The sequence below is a fragment of the Channa argus genome, chromosome 10 (genome assembly GCF_033026475.1).
Source record: "Channa argus isolate prfri chromosome 10, Channa argus male v1.0, whole genome shotgun sequence".
Classification (NCBI taxonomy): Eukaryota; Metazoa; Chordata; class Actinopteri; order Anabantiformes; family Channidae; genus Channa; species Channa argus.
This window is the reverse complement of record NC_090206.1, coordinates 16,379,143-16,399,635: the sequence shown is the minus strand read 5'-3', so window position 1 is coordinate 16,399,635 and position 20,493 is coordinate 16,379,143. Positions and strand designations below refer to the sequence as shown.

Below are 20,493 nucleotides of genomic sequence, written 5' to 3'. Positions count from 1 at the left end.
TCTGCAACCTAAAATTGCCCCACTTGATAGAGTATTTTAGTATTTGGCAAGGTTTTATTCCATAAGTGAGGGTGGGGTGGTCAGGGATTGAAGCCAATTGTTATAATTTTTGATTAATGTAGTTTTTCCTCTTTCTCTGCCCCTTCAGTCTTTTAATTTCTTGTTCTAAAGTCAGCCAGAGGTGACAAAACTTTCTGAAGAGCAGAAATAAATTCAATAAACTATTTAACCCACGTTGTCTGATCTGTTGGTATGAAGTTACAATTATGGATGGTAACCACAAGGAGGCGCTGTTGAGTTATGCAAATATTTAATATGCAGCAAGACTGTAAATAAGTGTATGGTTTCAAATAAAAAAAAACCCTTCCTGCGTGGCATGCATTTCTGAACGGGTAATAACTTCCATACTCAGTTTACCGTTACAGATCTGTTCAAACCACTTAGGGTGGAATCAGAAGATCCATAAGATCCATTGCAACAGTACTATAAATTTTATCTTTTATTTCTTTTATACCTTTTTCATTACTGCCATTTGTGCCACAGTTGTTCTTTTGTCACCAGTTCACTGATTCTTCAAAGATGGTATTTGGTTATAGAATATATTTAGAATACAACAAAATAATACAAATTAATTTATATTGATTAATAGTATGGTCCTTTTTTAAATCAAATTAACATATGTATTGATATGTTGCCTGTTAACCTGGGACATCGCATTGTGTCCATATATGCTACACATCTTCAATTCGAATTTTCAGTTTTCAAAGTTTAGTTTTTCCTTTTTGTTCTGTTTTTGTCTTCCCAACTGAAATGATTAAACATTAACTAACAAATGACATTTGATTTCATATGTACTTGTGTGTTGCATGATCTAAACATAGCAAAATGTTAGAATTTGTACGAAATAAATTGAAAATACATTCAAGCTTATCACAATTTAAAATATAAGCAGTCTTCAAAATGATCCATGCATGAAAGGGTTCAAATGGCTCCAACAGAAACTATAAAAAAAGCTAAAGATTTTATTCTTGAGTTATTAAGAAAAAATAAATAAATCTTAACACCGCATAATACTAAGTAGGTAAGATTTAAACACATAATAAAGGTTTTTAAGATGTTGACTTAACATATTGGCACCTATAAGGTATCCCTGTAGAATAAAAAGCACAAAGCAGCAGGTATTTTTGATAGAGCATCTTTATAGAAAACATTTCTTCACATTTTCAAAAAAAGTTGGTTTTTTTAATATTTTTAATTTGTTCTCTTTTTTTTTCCCCAGGTTGTTTTTTTAAGATAATTGTCCATTTTTTAATCTGCTATGGGTTGAACATTTTAAACATCCTCAAAGGCTCATTCTGGCTTGTAGAGGGTGTTTGATAGAAACAAACACACCAAGACAAAAACAAAACAAACAAAAACAGTTCCCATCCTTTACACTGGTCAAGTGGAGGAGTTTCCCACGTGCAAGTGAAAGGCATGTCCAGCCTGCAGTAGTCACATCCATCCACTCCAACAGCAATCCACTTTGAGCCTGAAGGCACCTGTGTTAACAGCGCTTTTGCTTTTGTCGATATGCACATCTGTTTCATTTCTACATCTACACCTAATAAGTCTAAACAGTCTGTCACACCGCTACACAACAAGCAGATCCTACCATCACACCCAGAAACTAAACAACAAAGCGTTAAGTTTACAAAGACTTAAAAAAAAAAAAAGACAAAATATAAGTTTTAACAACCGGTTTGCACATTGTTCTGATCTGAAAGCTGTACTCTGGGTTGTAACTTGATAATCCGCTCACAGAAAAACTCAACTTATGACCAGTGCAGATTTACTTTAGGGCATTTTCATCTTTCCAATGTGATAACAAATGACCTTTGGTCTGAAATTCACTCACTCATTTGATCAAGCATGTCAGTACAAAAAACTAAACAATCATTTTGCAAATGGCTCAGCTTAACATTCACTGAAGTGCACTGACCTCTCCAGGTTAGTCACAAGTTTTCTAATTGTGTGTTTTGCTAAGAATTTTAGGTTTGAGCACAAAAGCAAAGTCTGAAAGTTTGAGGACAAACATTTTAAACATGTTTGTAATTGTAGTACAGTGGAGAAGAAAGGCATCAGACCCACACACAGTGTGTCTCATTGTCAAATGAGATATTTGCCTTATAAATATATAAAGTTTAAAAAAGTGCTTATTAAAAGAAACTATAGTGATGCGGTAACTTCCAGCTGAGTCGCTATACCTTTGTTCTTGACCAGCGTTAATACGAAATGTTAGGGACATCTAACTAATAATTCACAGTCCCCTTCATGGTTTCTTACAACACTGAACAGGATTGTCCAAAAAACAAAACAAACAACAACAAAAAAAAAATCTAAAGGCCCGTCGCCCATTGACATTCACTTAAATTGTACAAAAACGTATTTTTGGGGGGGGGGGGGGGGAAGCCATGTTAATACAAAAGGAGACTGATCAAATTTGTAGTATTGGCCACTGTTACACAATGCTCTTACCAAGCAGTTTATCACAGACTGAGCAGGAACATACACACACAAAAAAGACAGTAAAAATTAAAACAACTCTAGTAATTCATTGCACATAACTGTTGAGAGCCAACATGTTCGATAAGAGAACTTCACAACAAGATAATCTGCAGAAGGGGTGGGAAAGGGGGGTTGTGGCACACTATGGTATAAATACAATAAATCTCACAAAAAGAAAAGCACATTCATGAGGTACAGCTACAAAAACGTTGGAGCTCTGTGTCCTTAAAAGTGTCACTTTCGTCCCACCTACGCATCTGCTGTGGATCATCATCATGTCTCTAGGTCTCTCTGTACCGGCGGAGAGTTTTGACCCTATGCCTCTCCGAACACTTAGGCAATCATGTACTGAGTGATGGCTCTCAGGGCGTATAACAGCTCTGCCTGCAGCCGGGCTTCCATGATTAGTAAATTCACATGTATCTAAGGAAGAGAAGATTTAAAAAAATAATTTACACAACAGTTGTATTTTGCTGGATGTGCTTATTTAATTTGTCAATTATAGCTAACCTCGCTTGTAAAAAGATAACAAAAATCCAGCTAGCGGCAACTCTAAAACTCACTAATCAAAACATCATAGCTCATTTGTTTACAAATGCCAAAAGGTAGAATCATCATTATCAACATCTAACACAGAGATGTTGGGAAAACATTCTTGACAGTGGTACCAATATGGTGACAGAAACCTGTGATTGACTGCTAATGTTTCTGAAGTTTGTTGGGAGTATGGTCAACACTAAAGCAAAAAATGTTTGCATTAAAATAACAGCTTTAAGATAATTGTTATGGTACAATGACTTCTAACATAGCAATGACTTCTCTGGGGGCATGAAAGTTTAATGCTGTATCTACACAGAAAGTGCAGCATGAGCAGCAATTCAGCAAAGCTTTGGACAAAATTAAATATTGGGACTGAATTTTGGGCTTTTACTCGTTAGTGAGACAGATGCAAAGCTGTTGTTCTTGCCGTTCAATCAGTAATAAATAACTTTTTAGCTGCTTGCTGATTTGTGATGTCAGTTTTTCTTTGATCATCCACACATGATGAAAGAGGTTTAGAAAATCTAGCAAACTTTCTAAATAACAACAATAGGACACTGGAGTGGTCATACATGCGCTTGCATTGGTTATGTAACTTCAGCTTGAAAAGTCAATATGTGGCATCATAACAAAGTTACTCTGGAGTGAAAACTCATGCTTAACTATAGAATAAAACCCTTGGTTGAGTACAAAACCAGATTTTGGTACTGCTTTAGGGATTTTGTTACCCTTGGATTTAGTATACAGATGTCTTTAGTAGTATCAATTGTTTCATCAAACTCTTAGTAAGAAAGCAAATAAACACATTCTCCCAAAAGTTAGTAAAAAGCCCCCTAACCCGTTCTGAAGTTTTGAATGGAGCCCAGCTCAGGGGACACATTGGAGTTTTGGTGGCATCAGGAAAGCAAGCCACAGCTTTGATGTACAGCTTCAAATCCCGCTCCAGCAACTGATTCACTTCTCCATAGTCATAGTCATCATACCTGTAACGATAAACATCACAAACATCTAATAAATACAAAAAAAAGTAGGGTTTCTGTATTTAAAAAAAGATCTGTTCATTGTTAGAGTGTGCATAAAATAAAGCGTCAGTCTCACCGTATTCCTAACACACAATGGATGTAATTCCAGATCGCCCTCTTCAGGTCAGGGCTGTGTAACGAGGGGAGAGTGGTCACACTCCTGAATCGGTCGTCCAAGAGGTGCCCAATATCTGAATACAATCTGTTGATTAAGGAGAATCCATGGTCCTCCCACGAATAATCCTACAAAAGTCAAGACAATAAGTCAGCAGGACAAGTCTTTCAAATGCCTCTGACAATCAACCCAAAGCAATTTTCTCAATTTAAAATTAAAGTGTGTAAATATAGAAGAATACTGCCTGAATTAACTTAATATCTACAGGGGAGAAAAAATAAAAAATTAAAATCACACTTTACACCTTAATATGGCTATGACCACCTGAAAGTTAAACCGCCACATATGCAGTCCGAATGTGGGCCACTCAAATTCCAGACGAGATAAGTGATAGAGCGTTATATCAGTTTACTATTGATGTCATTAGCTGCTAGTAATAAACCATAAAGCAGACTGTATTGTAAAATATTTGTTTGATTGTTTAAGTCACGAGCTGCTGTCTAATACAGATTTTAAGTGCTTTACTTAAAATTGTGTTTATTACATAGTTTTAACAAAAAACTAATCAGAATCATCTAATCAGAAATAAGTATTCCCTGTGAGCATACCATAAAGCATCATAACACACACACACAGAGAAAAACATTCATACTGATGAAATGACAATGCAATGTCCTCACCTGAACTCTGAATACTTCAAAGTGTGCCTCCTCCCTACGAGTAAACTCGTGATAGCAAAAGTCAGGGTCTGTGATAAAACGTGATGGGTCTGCCAAACAAATAATCTCTTCTTCTTCCACGTCTAAAAACAAAACAAAACAAAACAAAAAAACATGGAGTTGAAGAGACTGGGCCAGAAATTGTGGCTGATGTGTGGCTAATGCTGAAGTTTTAAACCATGTGACCTACATCATAACACTTAAGATAACAAGAGTAAATGAAAACATCTACACAGTGTTAGTTTGCCCATGTGGTTCTACATGCTTCTGCCAACTACGTTACCTGTTTGCTGGAGTGTGTGCGTCTGCAGAAACCACTCCTCTCTCTTCTCACGCTCCTCCTGGGACTTCTGGATCCTCTCCTTTAGACACACCATGTCAAAACTGGAATCCAAAGACTGTCGACATACACAAAACAAAAACTACTGAGTTTCATCTCATATTTACAGAAAAGAACTATACAATCGGAGTTATGAAGTAATACATTGAAATGATACATTCATGGTTTAAATTAAACTTTAACAATAAAATGCTTCTTAAATGCTAACAAGACATTATATTTAACACGTTACTGAAACTAATAGACAACAAATTAGGCACTGAGAGAAAATTATTTAAAACCAGTTATATCAATAAGTCATTAAAGTAATTTCTAAATATGCCACAAATCTTGGTTTCCATCTTCTCTAGTGACAGATTTCTTCATTATGCTCTGATTTATTTAAACAAATATCAAATATTTGTGAAAATTATTCTGAAACTCAAATGAAGCAATAAAAAAAGGTTTTACATTTTATTACATGGAACATAAACCTTCACATCTCTTTCTATAGCCAATTGTCCACTTATGAAACTCATTGTATAGATGCAGCATTAAAGAAAATAATAGAATTTTTAAGGTTTCTTATCATAAAAAATGTCCTCTGTAGTGTTTTTTTTATTAAAATACCAATATGATTAGTTACCCGTCGTCGTGTTATGTGTTCCGATGGAGTGGCGAGTGACTGAGGCACGTTGGCGTTGCCATTGGCAGCATCAAAGGGGCAAAAGGTTGGTGGCGTACCATTAGATGATTTGGAGATAGGACCAAGGTCTGAGTCTGTTTCACATCCAAACACAAAACTGCAGAGGGAGTGACAATGGGCCAGAATCACCACAGCCTGCACCAGTTCAGCCAGAGACCAGCATTGCTCGCCTGACTTCCGCAGGGTCTGCAGGGAACAGAGCTCAGTCTCAGACAGATGAAATGAACTACGTATTATTTATGACTTTAGACAGGATTCAGTGTCCCAAATGATTATTAATTATACATTATTATTAATTAAAGATGATTAATTCTATAGTTTTGTACATTGTAAGAGATTGTTTAATTCAGCCTTGGCTGTGTTTATTTACAGTAAGTTAATGGTTTTGCTTTGCTGTACCTGGATGTGAGAGCAGGCAGTGAGCCAGGGTTGGTGGGCCAGCACCTTGTTAATGTGGTCAAGGAGGCGAAGGCGAGGGGGCGCCGCTTCCAAACCCTGCAACCACAGCGGGTCCCCACCCACCCTCAGGAATTGAGCCGAGTGTAGGTAAACCAAGTAGTTGCAGTGATGTCGTGCAGCAGCCTGCATGTCATGAGAAGAAAAGTTGGGCAGACAGATTTGGGGACATGTATAGCAAAGATGCTGTATTTCTTCTGTTCTGAATAATACTAGTATAATTCCTGGTTATGTTTGCTGCCATAACAAACTCAGTCTTTTACATGTTACCAAAAGCAGGTCACTGACCATAATGGCAATGTAATGGCAGTACGGCAGCGGCAGGGGGCCATCCATGTGCAGGATGTAGTGCTGTGTGCGCAGGAAGCTTTCCAAGTACTGAGGGTGAGAGGCCATCTGTAGGGACACAGCATCCACGCTCCCCCTGTTGACCAGAGCCTTCATGAAGAGCAACAACAGTCCCTCCTTCTCACCATTTAAAATCATCTACAGAAACCAGGACAGAGAAGGGGAGATGGTTGGCTTCCAATGGGAAAAGTAAAAACACTAAGCTGTTTGTTATACAAGCTGGATATGTTTTTCCATTGTGTCATGTGCATCATGCTCAGGCTTTATCCCATGGGGCTTGAACATTGAGCTGAAAGTTGATTAATCACGCAACAGAAAACTTACTTTAAAAAACTATTGATCATTTTAATAATAAAATAATAATTTGAATATATTTAAAATCAGCTGTTTGAATATGAGGATCAGCACAAGGCAGTCGTTCATGGACCACAGGGTCACTGGTTCGAACCCTTATATGTCGAAGTATCTCTGGGCAGGACACTGAACCCTTAACAGCCCATTCCCCTCCCCAGCTGCGTAGTGCCGATCCAAGCCCGGTAGAAAAATGGGGAGGGTTGCGTCAGGAAGGGCATCTGGCGTATAAAAAAAAAAAGTGCCAAATCCACATGTGGACAATGATTCGCATGTTGATTTGAAAATTTAAAAAAAGTGTGTTTTAGAGAAAGAAAGCAGTTTTCTGACATCTTTTTTAGACAAAATAGCCGTTTAAAGTTAAGAGTGTGCAACATTTTTCACAATTTGTAAAAGATTTTTTATATATATATATATATGATCACAAAATTTGATGTCGTTCTAGGATATTATTTAAATCATTAATGCAGGGCTGACTGTCCTTTGGGGGAATTATTTAGTTCTCATTTTGTAGCCAGTGTAGTCTGGCTAAAGATAAGGTTGGACTTAAGTGACCATGTGATGCTGATCTCAGAGTGTGCTTTGGACTGGAGTCATGTTCCACAACTTAAATCAGCTGAGCAGAGGCAATCTTGGAAGTATAGCAGCCTCAATACTGTGATAGGTAAATTAATGTACTCCTCACACTATACTCTCTTTACATAAAACAGGCATACAAAAGTGATTAGCAAGGATTGCAGACACATTTATCTCTTATTATTAAATTATAGGTAGAGGACTGGAAGTTAACAGGTATCAAGTTCTGCGAAATGAAAGTGAACAAAAATAATAAACTGCCTGATGCACAGTTAAAAGCACCAAAAAAAAAAAAAACACCCAAATTTGTTCTTTGAAAGGGGGATTTTCATGCTGGGAGGAACTCCAAATGAAGGAACAAATGTAAAACTTGGGCTTAGGGGGCCTTAAAGAGGGAAGCTGGGCAGCAGCAAAGAAATGGATGAGACCAAACATTCAAACATTGAAGCGAGGAGGCTGACAAGCCTGAGGCCAAGAGAAACAGACCCATGTGGAGACGGAAGCTGGCCTTTCCTCATAGACACAGCCATGTATTACCTCTCATGCAGTCATACAATAGTTTCTAGGAAAGATGTTTGGGATCTCGGCCATGGATGAGGATTCTGCATGAGAAACCTAAGCGCACAGTGCTGATCAAAGCCAAATACTTCCCTGTAGTTTGACTTCATGTTGGCAAAGACTTCACTTTCAACGGTAGGAACTGCTGTCTAGGGTTTTAACTGTCCTGTCAAATCACACATACCTCAACTTTGGTCAGAGCAAATGGAAGCTAGCAGATCTTGTTACTTAATAGTAATCTGTACAGCTCTTTGGCATTAGACACCATGTTTTCCTGGCTAGTAGCTCCATGTGGTATTTCACTTTTCCATGCAGTGGGTAAGGGTTTCCTCCTGCTCCTGTGACAGGCTCCACCTCTTGACCTATATAAAGTCTATACTGCGATCTCAGAAGACAAGTTGTGGTATATGGCTCAGATACATCATACATTAAACTAACCAATCTTATTCCAATGTTTATACCTCACTAATATCAGTTTAGTTTAAACACAATCGTATAAGAAAATACGACTGTATTAAGAATACAATTGTGCTTGAAAAGAAAAAGTATTATTTGCAACAGCATTATAAATCACTGTAAGCATATTACTGGCATGTTTGTTGGGTCAGTGATTTATTGTTATGCATCAGCCCACATCAGTTACACAAGCCAGCTGATGTGGTAATGTGGCTCTGGTATTAATATGCTTTTTTAATTTATTGAATCTAGTCAAATACTGACTGAAAGAAAAATAACTTTTAGCAAAAATTTCATTTTTGATGAATCATTTATAGCAAAAACTCTCCCCTTTTCTCTCGGTTAGGTCTGTCAGATATATGAAATTCTTCTAATGTTTGTTTTGAAAACTACATATTTCTTGGCTCTGAACAATTTTCTGACATTTAAGAGAAAACAATTAAGACAACAAGCAGCACATTTATACATAATAAAAAGAGATTAGCCACAGCCCTAAAAAGATCAAAATGAAACACTTTCAAAATCATAGCACCACATACTGTACAGTATGAATCCAACAATAAACAATTAATACTTGGCTTCAAATGTTTCAGACCAACACCAGACTTCCCTGAGAACAATGTACGGAAAACGTTTCAGACTGGAAATTTGTACAGATGGCAGAATTATGACTAAGATCCTACTGTGGCAAAACCTTATCAAAGTGGGACATCATGAGCAATCAGGTGTCACAATGAACCTGTGTATAACATTGGCCTTCAACCTGTTAAAGTAAAAAAATAAAATAACTTGTATGATGATGAATTCAGTAAAGGCTAACTGTTGATATTATAGTGCCAGATACATGTCATACATTTCAGCTAAGACGAAATCAGGTAAACTCCACTTCATGGTGGGTTTAGCTGGGTTTCCCAATTATGTGTTAAACACACTGCAGTTGTCATAGAAAGTTAAATAGATGACAGCACTTACTTCTACAGGTTGAGAATGAGGCATTTGCCATCGTCAGCATCACATAAAGTGGAAACTAGCATTTTGTATAATCTCATAAACATGTCTGGACAAATACGACAGCAAAAGTCAAATTGAAACAGGAACTACAATTTGGGGGAGCAGCCACATAGCAGGAAATGACACATTCTTCAGTCAAAGAACTCAGCTAAACCTACTGTTCAAGTTAATACATATATGAGGATTCTTAGTGTAAATTCTAAAAATGTTTTAAATTCTTCTGACTTTCTGAAAGTAATGAGCAAATACAATTAAAGGTCCTTTATTTTTTAGTGGTTGCCCCACTCAATTACAGAAGCAATTTTTATCTGAGCCATATACCACAAAGGGCATCCATCCCCCATTATTTAAAGAAATATTTATCACACTTAATTGATCATTGTGATTATTATATAGTGAAGAAAGTTTTGACAGTTTTCTTTGTCAAAACAGACATCCAACCACACTGTTTCATCCCTGTCTGAAAACAAGCTACCACAGCTGCAAACAACAGTGCTTATGATAAAGCAATACGCTTCTTATTGTCTGCCCACATAAAAAAAACACCCACATAAAAAAAATAGGAAGAAAAAGGCTGGTAACAAGGGTGTGTGGGTGGATATAAAGCAAAAAGATATGCATCATCATTTAGGTGACTGCATATGGTATTACAAGGCATATTCTGTTTCACTTGCTGTAGATACAAACTATCTCGTAAAGCACATTATATAATATAATATATATCCTCTCCATAGTCCACCCAGCAGTTGTGAAACAGCCATTTTTAAAAAGCCCAAAACAAGCCTAGGGGTGAATAAAGTGAGACAGTGATCTTGATATTAGAGCTGCTATATTAAAATCACAAGATGAATTCAAACTTGTGGCTGGGGCTTCATCAGATTAAAAAAAAACAACAGCTCACAGAGGTCCTGTTGTGAGCAAAAATTCACAGGTGCAGATCATTTGACATTCAAAAAAACAGCAACAACAACAAAAAAAACAAAAACAAAAAACAAAACCACCCCATTCCCAACACAGCAGAGGTTATTTGTTTATTGATCAGAGAGAAGCAAGAGGCAGGGATGAAATGAAAAACAGGGGTGACGTCAGTAAGGGGAGGAAAGGTAAAGGGAGACAAAGACGGGCTTTGATAGCAGACTGACAAACAGAACAGCAGCACTGTATAAGCAGCAATATGTAGGATGACTAAAAAAGATGTCAGCAGCTTTCCGAGGGTAAATATAGCAACTTGAGATGAGATGTGCATGTGTACATGTAGTGTTTGTGTATGCTTGGGGTAGCATTGGTGGGCTAAAAGGGGGGGGGGGCAGCAGATACAGGAGAAGGACATTAATCTGCATTCCGACTGAGGCTAGAAGGGTTAGCCTTTATCATGCGCCAGTGTCCTGGTGGCACTGACCCCAACCCCCCACCGGAAACATATTCAGCCAGGCCGATTTTGGCTCTGCAACCTGAACTTGGAGAGTAGTGCAAAACAAACTAGCTGCAGCCAAAAGAGGTTTGAAGAGGGAAAGGGAAAGGAGCTGCCAGGTAGGACGGCATACAGAACACAACCAAGACAAACAAAACACTAGGCTGCAGAAAGCGAAAAATAAAAAACTCCCTAAAAACCAAGAGCACATACATTGAATGAATGATTAGACTTGTCAGACAGGTAGGTAGAGCATGTGGGAGATGCAGTCACAAAAGACTTTCAAAGATTACAGGGTAATTCATTGCTCATCCTGCTAACAAGGGGGCATGTAGGTTATTATAGGTGTAAAAATTTGGTGGTGCTTGCCTGACCGCCAAATATTTGTGATGTAGGTGGTTTAAGCATTACATACTAGCAGGGTTGTTTTTTTTGCAGCATGTGTATCAGTGCACATGCAACATATTTTTTACCCATTACAGACAACCATGTAGTCATATACACAACAGTTCAATAAATGCAAGCTCAGTGACAATGGAGGCAACCATCAAAAACTGAAAAGGTTGGTGAAAAGCAACACATTGGACTTGAAATCGAAGTATTGGGCTTTAATTTCCTTGGTACTCACATTCCTTTCTGTTTTGCTCGATTTCTGGGCTCTAATCTGCAGCAAACATGTCTTTTTTTGGACTGCACTTGAGATAGCGCCCCCTATCTTTTGCAAACGGAAAAAACAGCTAGAGAGGAGAAAAACAACTTTGATTGGCAGTCCAGTTCAGCCAGCAAAAACAGCACAATAAAAGTCTCCAACATTAACAAGCACCCGAAGCAGCAACAGCGGGCCAGTTCTCGTCTGTCGTCATTGATTAAAATAATTTGCCCTGTTGGTTCCCCGTTTTACATTTTTATAAGCAAATACATAACAATGCATTTCTTCAGACATCTAAGACACTTTTCTCCCAAATCCCCAGATGATGTCATCTCCACTGAACCTACCACCACAGTTACTGCACTGCAAAGTTATAAATCAGGCAAAATCCGTTTAAAAGTTAAATAGAACCACATACTGAAATGAAATACCTCAATCATCCTTGGTGAAACAAACAAAAGCAGACTCATGGTTTCATTGTACGTGCAACCACTGCGTGGTTCATCGCTTACACAAAGGGTTAAAAGTGATTGAAAACGTTCATTTTTAGCTAGCTTAACGTTAAAGTAGCTTAGCAATGTTAGCGTTTAAGCACTGCTGCGAGCTTTACGTGACATTTTATCGTCTGCTAATGGAAACGACACATATATTTTTGGTGTTGGTGAAAAGAAAAAAGCTCATAAACCCACATTAAAGCACAGCTTTTGCGTCGTTTCAATTGCTTTTAAATACCAGCATCGATAAACCGCTTTCTCTGAATGTAAGTTTGTTTAGGTTATTTTCGTTGTTAGCCAGCTAACTAACGTTAACGTTACAGCCGCGGTAACGTTACTGAATGACAGTGTTAAAAACTGTTAACAGTGGTTAATCTTTATAGTACATGTCGGCTGCTAGCTGCACAAACAGGTCATTAAGCTATAAAAGACAACAAAGGTGAAAGAAAGAGTTGGTAAATTGTTTACTAAATAAAAGAAAGTCCTTCCTCAAATGAATGAACGTTACTCGGGCTCCCCAGTTAACTACGAGCGTCAAAAGTGTTAAAACTTAGCCCAACTAATGTCAGCTCTAGCATACCTGTTTCTAGACTCCCTGGCGCTGAGTTCTCAGAGGGTACTCCATTTTATTCGTACAGATGATCATTTTCCAAAAAAAAACAAAAAACTGTATTATTGCATGGATGCTGCTCTGCCTTTCCTCGGAGCACTCCGACTGCGCTAACAAAAGGTAAAAAGCCCTCCTGAGACTGAGGGGAGAGAAAAGCTTCCCAGACCACGGCTGACAGCTCCAGTAACAGTGTGTCCAATCACAGCACAGGGGGCGGAGCTACTCACTAGGGGGTCACAGCCAAATGCTAATGAACATCTGCAAGCAACAGTGGTGAGGGGAAGATACATGCCCGGGCAGACAAACGTAGTCAGTCTACCAACCTTAACAGCAGAGCAAAGTAACAGAGAACACCCATTCAACTATTGCGTTTCTTGTATTTAACGCTTTCTAATAAAACTATAGACTTTTTATTTGATTGCCAGGTCATGCCTATAGATTCTTACATGAGGGAGGGGGTCGCTCAAAGGGGGCGCATATGGAAAATGTTTTTAGGAAATATTCGATTGCAAATTGTTATTAAAAAATATAAAATGAATAGTTTAGGGAAGCATTTGTAGCGTTTGAAGCATTATACCGTGCATATGTGAAAATAGGAATTGGTACTACAACTGCCTCTTTTTGTTACATGTTTAAATGGGATAAACATTGGATATAGCTGTGCAACGACAAGAGGCAGTTGTAGTGACCAAGACGTGTTACATATATATTAAGACCAACCTAAAAACATTTAAAAGTTTTTTTGCGTAAAGGCCAGTAATATTTACCACTTGCCCTCTGAAGGACATGTACTCACTCTCCATAAAGACACACGCAACATGATAAGTGGCACGTACTCGTGTGTATAAAACCAGTGGCTGGCACATGTAGGCTTACTGCCAGTGAACTCACACTGTGAACAGTTTGCTTCGCTCAAAATATGTTATCAATGGAAAATGTATTTTTAGCTGGACTTAGGTTTCAGGAAATAGTGTTTGCTCCTTAAAGTCGTTTAACAAATTGCTTCCTTTCATTTCTATAAAGCATTTATTAATGCATTCACAAAACCTCAAAGAAGGTAGCATTACTTTATCACAGGAGAACTGTAAGACCGCCACCAACAATGTTACTTGTCAATAAATTGTTGTTGTTGTTGTGAATGTTAAGAGTATTAAATGTCAGAAAAGCCCATTGTGAATTCCTGTAGCCCAAGTTCAAAAAAATTGGAAACCTAACAAATATTCACATTTGAGAAGTTGAATTTGACCAAAAAGTTATCATTTTAGATGGATAAATAAATGATAGATAGAAACGTTATTCATTGCAACTGGAAATTCACAACCTTTTTTGAAAGGTGTTGCTATTACTTTTCAGTCAGTCAACATGTTAACCGATCATTTTGACTCTAGATTGGTGGATGGTGTCCGAGCATATAAGTAGCATCAAATTGTCTTGTAGGCTGGACATCAAAAGGTGCCCAAGACATTTTTCAATGGGGCCACTGTATGAGGTGAGTCAGGCCACACCTCGAACACAACATTTGCTGGGGAAGACAAGTTTGTACAAGAAACATTTATTGTCTAAGTGCTGCTTTGCGTATGCCCTCACTTTCTGATGTTTTGGCTACAATGTCCACTGAATTATGGAAAGGTAGCATCGAATGCAATAAACACAACATCTATTAATGTCAAGTATAGACATAAAGAATGATTACAGGAAGCAAAACTTGGCTCAATGATAATACAGGAACCTGACCTTGATTTTAGTATTTAAAAACAAATCATTTAATTTAATGAGATGAATTATGGAATATTATAAAAAATCTAAAAACAGCTCAGCTGGTCACATTGAAACAGGCAGTTTAATAGTTAAATACGTATTTAAATATATTTTAGAACCTCTCAATTATATCTTTAGTAGATCCATAGAAATTGTATAAAGATTGTATTATGTGTTGTATAAAAGACCTGAAGAGGTTAAAATTATGCATCTATTCAAATGTGGTGACCATTGTTATTTTTCTCCAATATTCATTTAAATTGTTTCTAAGAATACTGGAAAATTACTCTCTACAAGAATCTATAAGTATTTAAATGAAACAAATGTTTTATCTGAGCATCAGTATAGAATATGATAAGGACATTCATGAAATTTGGATAAATTAAATCAATATGTTTTTTTATGGTTACAACCTGAAGTAGTTAATCAGTTGTATGACGGCTCTGTGAAGCCTGAGAAGGCTTTGTTATGATTGAGATTAAAATTTTAGTTGTTTTGTTTTTTCACTGAGGGTCAAAGATCAATAGCTTTCGGCTTGTCCCTTCATGGGTCACCACAGCAGAACGAGTTCCGCACATTGATTTGGCATGAGTTTTTATGCTGGATGCACTTCCTGTCACAACCCTCTCATTTTTATCTGGCCTTTTTCATCTGGTGGTTGGTGGCTGGGCGGGGTCACACCTGGTGGGGTGGGATTCAAACCCATGGCCTTCTGTATCCAAACCCAATGCTCTACTGCCAATGCTCTACTACTGCTCTACTACAGAGTCCCCAGGCCCCCATTTTTTTTTTTTTCACTGAGGGTGCATTTCAGTAAAATTTCTGTCATAGCCTCCCTGCCAGGTAAAGACCCATGTCTTATATATTTTGTACAGGCTTGGAGTTATTAAACAGTAATCTCCATTCCTAAACTGAGTTAACACTATGACACCATCAGGGCTTGTCTTTTCTGAGACCCGACAAACCTTCTGAGATACATAGCAAAACCAGACCCACTATAACTAGTAAAGTGGGTAATATGTGTAAACTCAGTACAGTTTTAATTTAATGTTACATTTCATTTTATAAATTTTTCCACTTCCAACTGTCCAACAGCTATTTGGGGAAGGCCCTTTCCTGTTTCAGCATGACAATGCATCTGTACACAAACAGGTCCATAATGAAATGTGTTTCCCAGTTTGGTGGGGAAGACCCAGATTGACTTCAACACAGCTCTGGCCTAAACTCTATCAAACTCAAGTACGAAAGGGTGAAATGGTCTGTGTACATGTTTGTGTACAATATTTAACAGGATTGTACTGTTGAAGGTAAAGCAGTTTTGGAGTTAAGATGGTTTGACTATTCAAAGGTTTAATAGATGGTTTATTTGTATATAACTACATATATCTTGTTGATTATGACCAAAGCATTCAGTATAGTTTTACAAACCTGCTTTTGTCAACCAGTTTTAACTTTTTGTGTGGGTGTATTTAGTCTTGTCACTGTCCTTACTTCTTCTTTTCCTTTCGGCTGCTCCCTTTCAGGGGTCGCCACAGCGAATCATGTGCCTCCATCTAACTCTGTCCTCTGCATCCTCTTCACTCACACCAACTAACTTCATGTCCTCCCTCACTACATCCATAAATCTCCTCTTTGGTCTTCCTCTAGACCTCCTGCCTGGCAGCTCCAACCTCAGCATCCTTCTACCGATATATTCACAGTTTCTCCTCTGAACATGTCCAAACCACCTCAATCTGGCCTCTCTGACTTTATCTCCAAAACATCTAACATGAGCTGTCCCTCTGATGTACTCATTCCTGATCCTGTCCATCCTCGTCACTCCCAAAGAGAACCTCAACATCTTAAGCTCTGCAACCTCCAGCTCTGCCTCCTGTCTTTTCTTCAGTGCAACAGTCTCTAAGCCGAACAACATTGCTGGTCTCACCACCGTCTTGAACACCTTTCCTTTCATTCTCGCTGATACTCTTTTATCACACAACACACCTGACACTTTTCTCCACCCGTTCCAACCTGCCTGCACTCGCCTCTTCACCTCTTTTCCACACTCACCGTTGCTCTGAACCGTTGACCCTAAATACTTAAAGTCCTGCACCTTCTTCACCTCTGCTCCCTGTAACCTCACCGTTCCACCTGGGTCCCTCTCATTCACACACATGTATTCTGTCTTGCTGCGGCTAAGCTTCATTCCTCTGTTTTCCAGAGCAGACCTCCACTTCTCTAGATTTCCCTCCACCTGCTCCCTGCTCTCACTGCAAATAACAATGTCATCTGCAAACATCATAGTCCAGGGAGATTCTTGTCTAACCTCATCTGTCAGTCTGTCCATCACCAGAGCAAACAAGAAGGGGCTCAAAGCCGATCCTTGATGCAGACCCACCTCCACCTTGAACTCCTCTGTCACACCTACAGCACACCTCACCACTGTCTTACAGCTCTCATACATGTCCTGCACCACTCTAACATACTTCTCTGCCACTCCAGACGTCCTCATACAATACCACAGCTCCTCTCTCGGCACCCTGTCATACGCTTTTTCTAAATCTACGAAGACACAATGCAACTCCCTATGACCCTCTCTGTACTTCTCCATCAGCGTCCTCAAAGCAAATACTGCATCTGTTGTACTCTTTCTAGGCATGAAACCATATTGCTGCTCACAAATGTTCACCTCTGCCCTTAGCCGAGCTTCCACTACTCTTTCCCACAACTTCATTGTGTGACTCATCAGCTTTATTCCTCTGTAGTTGCCACAGCTCTGCGCATCTCCCTTGTTCTTAAAAATTGGTACCAGTACACTTTTCCTCCAGTCCTCTGGCATCCTCTCACTCTCCAAGATCTTGTTAAACAAACTAGTCAAAAACTCTACTGCCACCTCTCCTAGACACTTCCATACCTCCACAGGTATGTCATCAGGACCAACTGCCTTTCCACTCTTCATCCTCTTCAATGTCCTCCTCACTTCACTCTTACTAATCTTTGCTACTTCCTGCTTCACAACAGTCACCTCTTCTACTCTTCGTTCCCTTTCATTTTCCTCGTTCATCAACTCTTCAAAGTACTCCTTCCATCTTCCCATCACACTACTGGCACCTGTCAATACATTTCCATCCTTATCTTTAATCACCCTAACCTGCTGCACATCCTTTCCATCTCTATCTCTTTGTCTGGCCAACCTGTACAAATCCACCTCTCCCTCTTTAGTGTCCAACCTAGCATACAAGTCCTCATATGCTCTTTGTTTGGCCTTTGCCACCTCTATCTTCACCTTACGCTGTATCTCCCTGTACTCCTGTCTACTCTCTTCAGTCCTCTCAGTGTCCCACTTCTTCTTAGCTAACCTCTTTCTCTGTATACACTCCTGAACTGCCTCGTTCCACCACCAAGTCTCCTTGTCCGCTTTCCTCTTTCCAGATGACACACCGAGTACCCTCCTACCTGTCTCCCTGATCAAATTAGCTGTAGTAGTCCAGTCATCTGGAAGCACCTCCAAACCACCCAGAGTCTGTCTCAGCTCCTCCCTGAAAACTAAACGACATTCTTCCTTTTTCAACTTCCACCACTTCGTCCTCTGCTCTGCCTTAGTCCTCCTTATCTTCCTCACCACCAGCATCATTTTGCACACCACCATCCTGTGTTGTCTGGCTACACTCTCCCCTACCAATGCTTTACAGTCACTGATCTCTTTCAGATTACAACGTCTACATAAGATGTAGTCTACCTGAGTGCTTCTCCCTCCGCTCTTGTACGTCACCCTATGTTCCTGCCTCTTCTGAAAGAAAGTGTTTACTACAGCCATTTCCATTCTCTTTGCAAAGTCAACCACCATCTGACCTTCTGCGTTCCTGTCCTGAACACCAAACCTGCCCATAACAGTCTCATCACCTCTGTTCCCTTCACCTACATGCCCATTGAAATCTGCACCAATGACAACTCTCTCACCTCTGGGGATGCTCTGCATCACTTCATCTAACTCACTCCAGAATTTCTCCTTCTCTTCTAACTCACATCCTACCTGTGGGGCATAACCACTCACAACATTGAACATCACCCCTTCAACTTCCAGCTTCAGGCTCATCAACCTGTCTGATACTCTTTTCACCTCTAGAACATTCCTCACAAAATCCTCTTTCAATATAACTCCTACTCCATTTCTCTTCCTATCTGACCCATGGTAAAACAACTTGAACCCTGCTCCTAAGCTTCTAGCCTTGCTACCTTTCCACCTGGTCTCCTGGACACACAGTATGTCCACCTTCCTTCTCTGCATCATGTCGATCAACTCCCTAGCCTTCCCTGTCATAGTACCAACATTCAAAGTCCCTACTGTCAGTCCTACATTCTTAGCTTTCCTCTTCTCTCTCTGCCTACGAACACACCTTCCTCCTCTTCTTCTTCGTCTTCGACCAACAGTAGTCCAATTTCCACCGGTACCCTGTAGGTCAACAGCACCGGTGGCGGTCGTTGTTAACCCGGGCCCCGACCGATCCGGTATGGAAGCCTTTGTCACGATTCGCATGTTTGATTTGGCATGTGTTTTACGTCGGATGCCCTTCCTGCCACAACCCTCTGCATTTATCCAGACTTGGGACTGGCACAAGAAGACACTGGCTTGTGCCCCCCTGCGGTTGAATTGTCACTGTCCTTACTCATCTTAATTAATTAAATGTTTGTCCTTCATCAGAACTGTTAAATTTCTTCAAACCGGGTTGTTGTTCTGAATACAGGAGAACTCTTTCATTTCAATTAGCTTCCTTAAAAAGTAATTTGTGTTTTTTCACTGTCCTACCCTGCTTAAGTTAACCAGATATATGCAGTTTGTTACGAATATGTTTTGTAAAGCTTTATTCAGCAGTACCCCCGAGATCCTGTGGAAAACATTGGTGGTGATGAGCAATCACAGACCACAAAAAGCAGTTAAAACCAGTACAGTTCTACTGTGGCAGAGGACTGATGACAAGCACATTATAGTACAGTGTTTTCCAGGACTGCACCAGAGAAGCCAACTATATTGTTATACGTATCCTAATATATTTAAATGTTTTAAATGGTTTAAATAAAAATAAAACAGAGAGATTTTTCAGAGTGTGCAGAAAAAAAAACAGGGCAGGATATGCAGTTTTTACAAACATGTGAATCATACTGAAGTGGCTGGTTCAAACCAGTTATTACAAGGAGAAACAGCAAAACAGCATGACTTTAATAGAAACATTAAATTATTTGAAGAGCCGAAGTTTAGCACAAAGCACTTTATTTGTTGCGAAACTTCTTGTGAATGTCAGAAACAACACAAGGCCTGAAACAAATTACATAACTGTAATGTAATGTTGTGTCCTGAGTGACCTTTGTGACCTGAAAGGAGCAGAGTTTAAATACCAAACAAACAATGATGACATTTTGAGGGCCTTCTATTAAAATCATCACATGGCTTGACCTGTTACTTTCTTTTTTGTTGTTTGTTAAAAGTAACCACTTCCTAAATTAAACTGTGGTGGTAACTAGTGTAACCGTAATCAGAAACTGAACCTATTATACTTCTTGTACTTGTTTATACCAGCTGTGACACGAGATCAAAGGAACTGAAGAAAAAGTAGCTAGTTTTCTTTCTACAGAAATTCTACAAACAGAAGACCTAAACAGAAGGGACTTTCTTTAGCAGGAAGTTGTTCAGTCTTCTCCTTCATTCCCTTATTTTTTGAAATTTGATGCTTGAAATTTTGTCTCTTTTGTGAAATGCCTCTATACTTCAGGCAGGTTCACACCTACACTATCATAATAAAATACTGCTCAGATCTGGTTTAGTCACATAAACAGTCACATAAAGAAGGTCTGATCACATACAAGGAGCTG

At 39.0% G+C, this 20,493-nt stretch overlaps 1 protein-coding gene across 2 annotated transcripts; it reads right to left on the bottom strand.

Annotated features, from left to right (window-relative positions):
* Positions 1–1,179: 1,179 nt before the first annotated feature.
* sesn4 (sestrin 4) lies at positions 1,180–13,049 on the bottom strand. Of its 2 annotated transcripts, none has more exons than XM_067517654.1 (9): positions 12,859–13,049; positions 6,713–6,910; positions 6,368–6,550; positions 5,909–6,154; positions 5,227–5,341; positions 4,905–5,026; positions 4,186–4,352; positions 3,926–4,070; positions 1,180–2,970 (listed from the first exon to the last, which is right to left on the bottom strand). In XM_067517654.1, exons 2-9 carry the CDS (start codon positions 6,908–6,910, stop codon positions 2,881–2,883), a joined length of 1,266 nt encoding a protein of 421 aa, XP_067373755.1. In that variant the 5' UTR covers positions 12,859–13,049; the 3' UTR covers positions 1,180–2,880. The 2 variants fall into 2 exon arrangements, with proteins under 2 accessions (XP_067373755.1, XP_067373754.1); XM_067517653.1 differs by lacking the exon at positions 12,859–13,049 and adding an exon at positions 9,686–9,724.
* Between the last annotated feature and the right edge of the window lie 7,444 nt (positions 13,050–20,493).

Excerpts from the sequence above, each read along its gene's own strand:
- sesn4 (XM_067517653.1), bottom strand. The coding sequence starts at position 9,709 with ATGCCTCATTCTCAACCTGTAGAA. Across the intron at positions 6,155-6,367 it reads CTGCCTGCTCTCACATCCAG|ACCCTGCGGAAGTCAGGCGA; the intron begins GTACAGCAAAGC and ends TGTTCCCTGCAG. Across the intron at positions 5,027-5,226 it reads GCACACACTCCAGCAAACAG|ACGTGGAAGAAGAAGAGATT; the intron begins GTAACGTAGTTG and ends TTTTGTTTTTAG.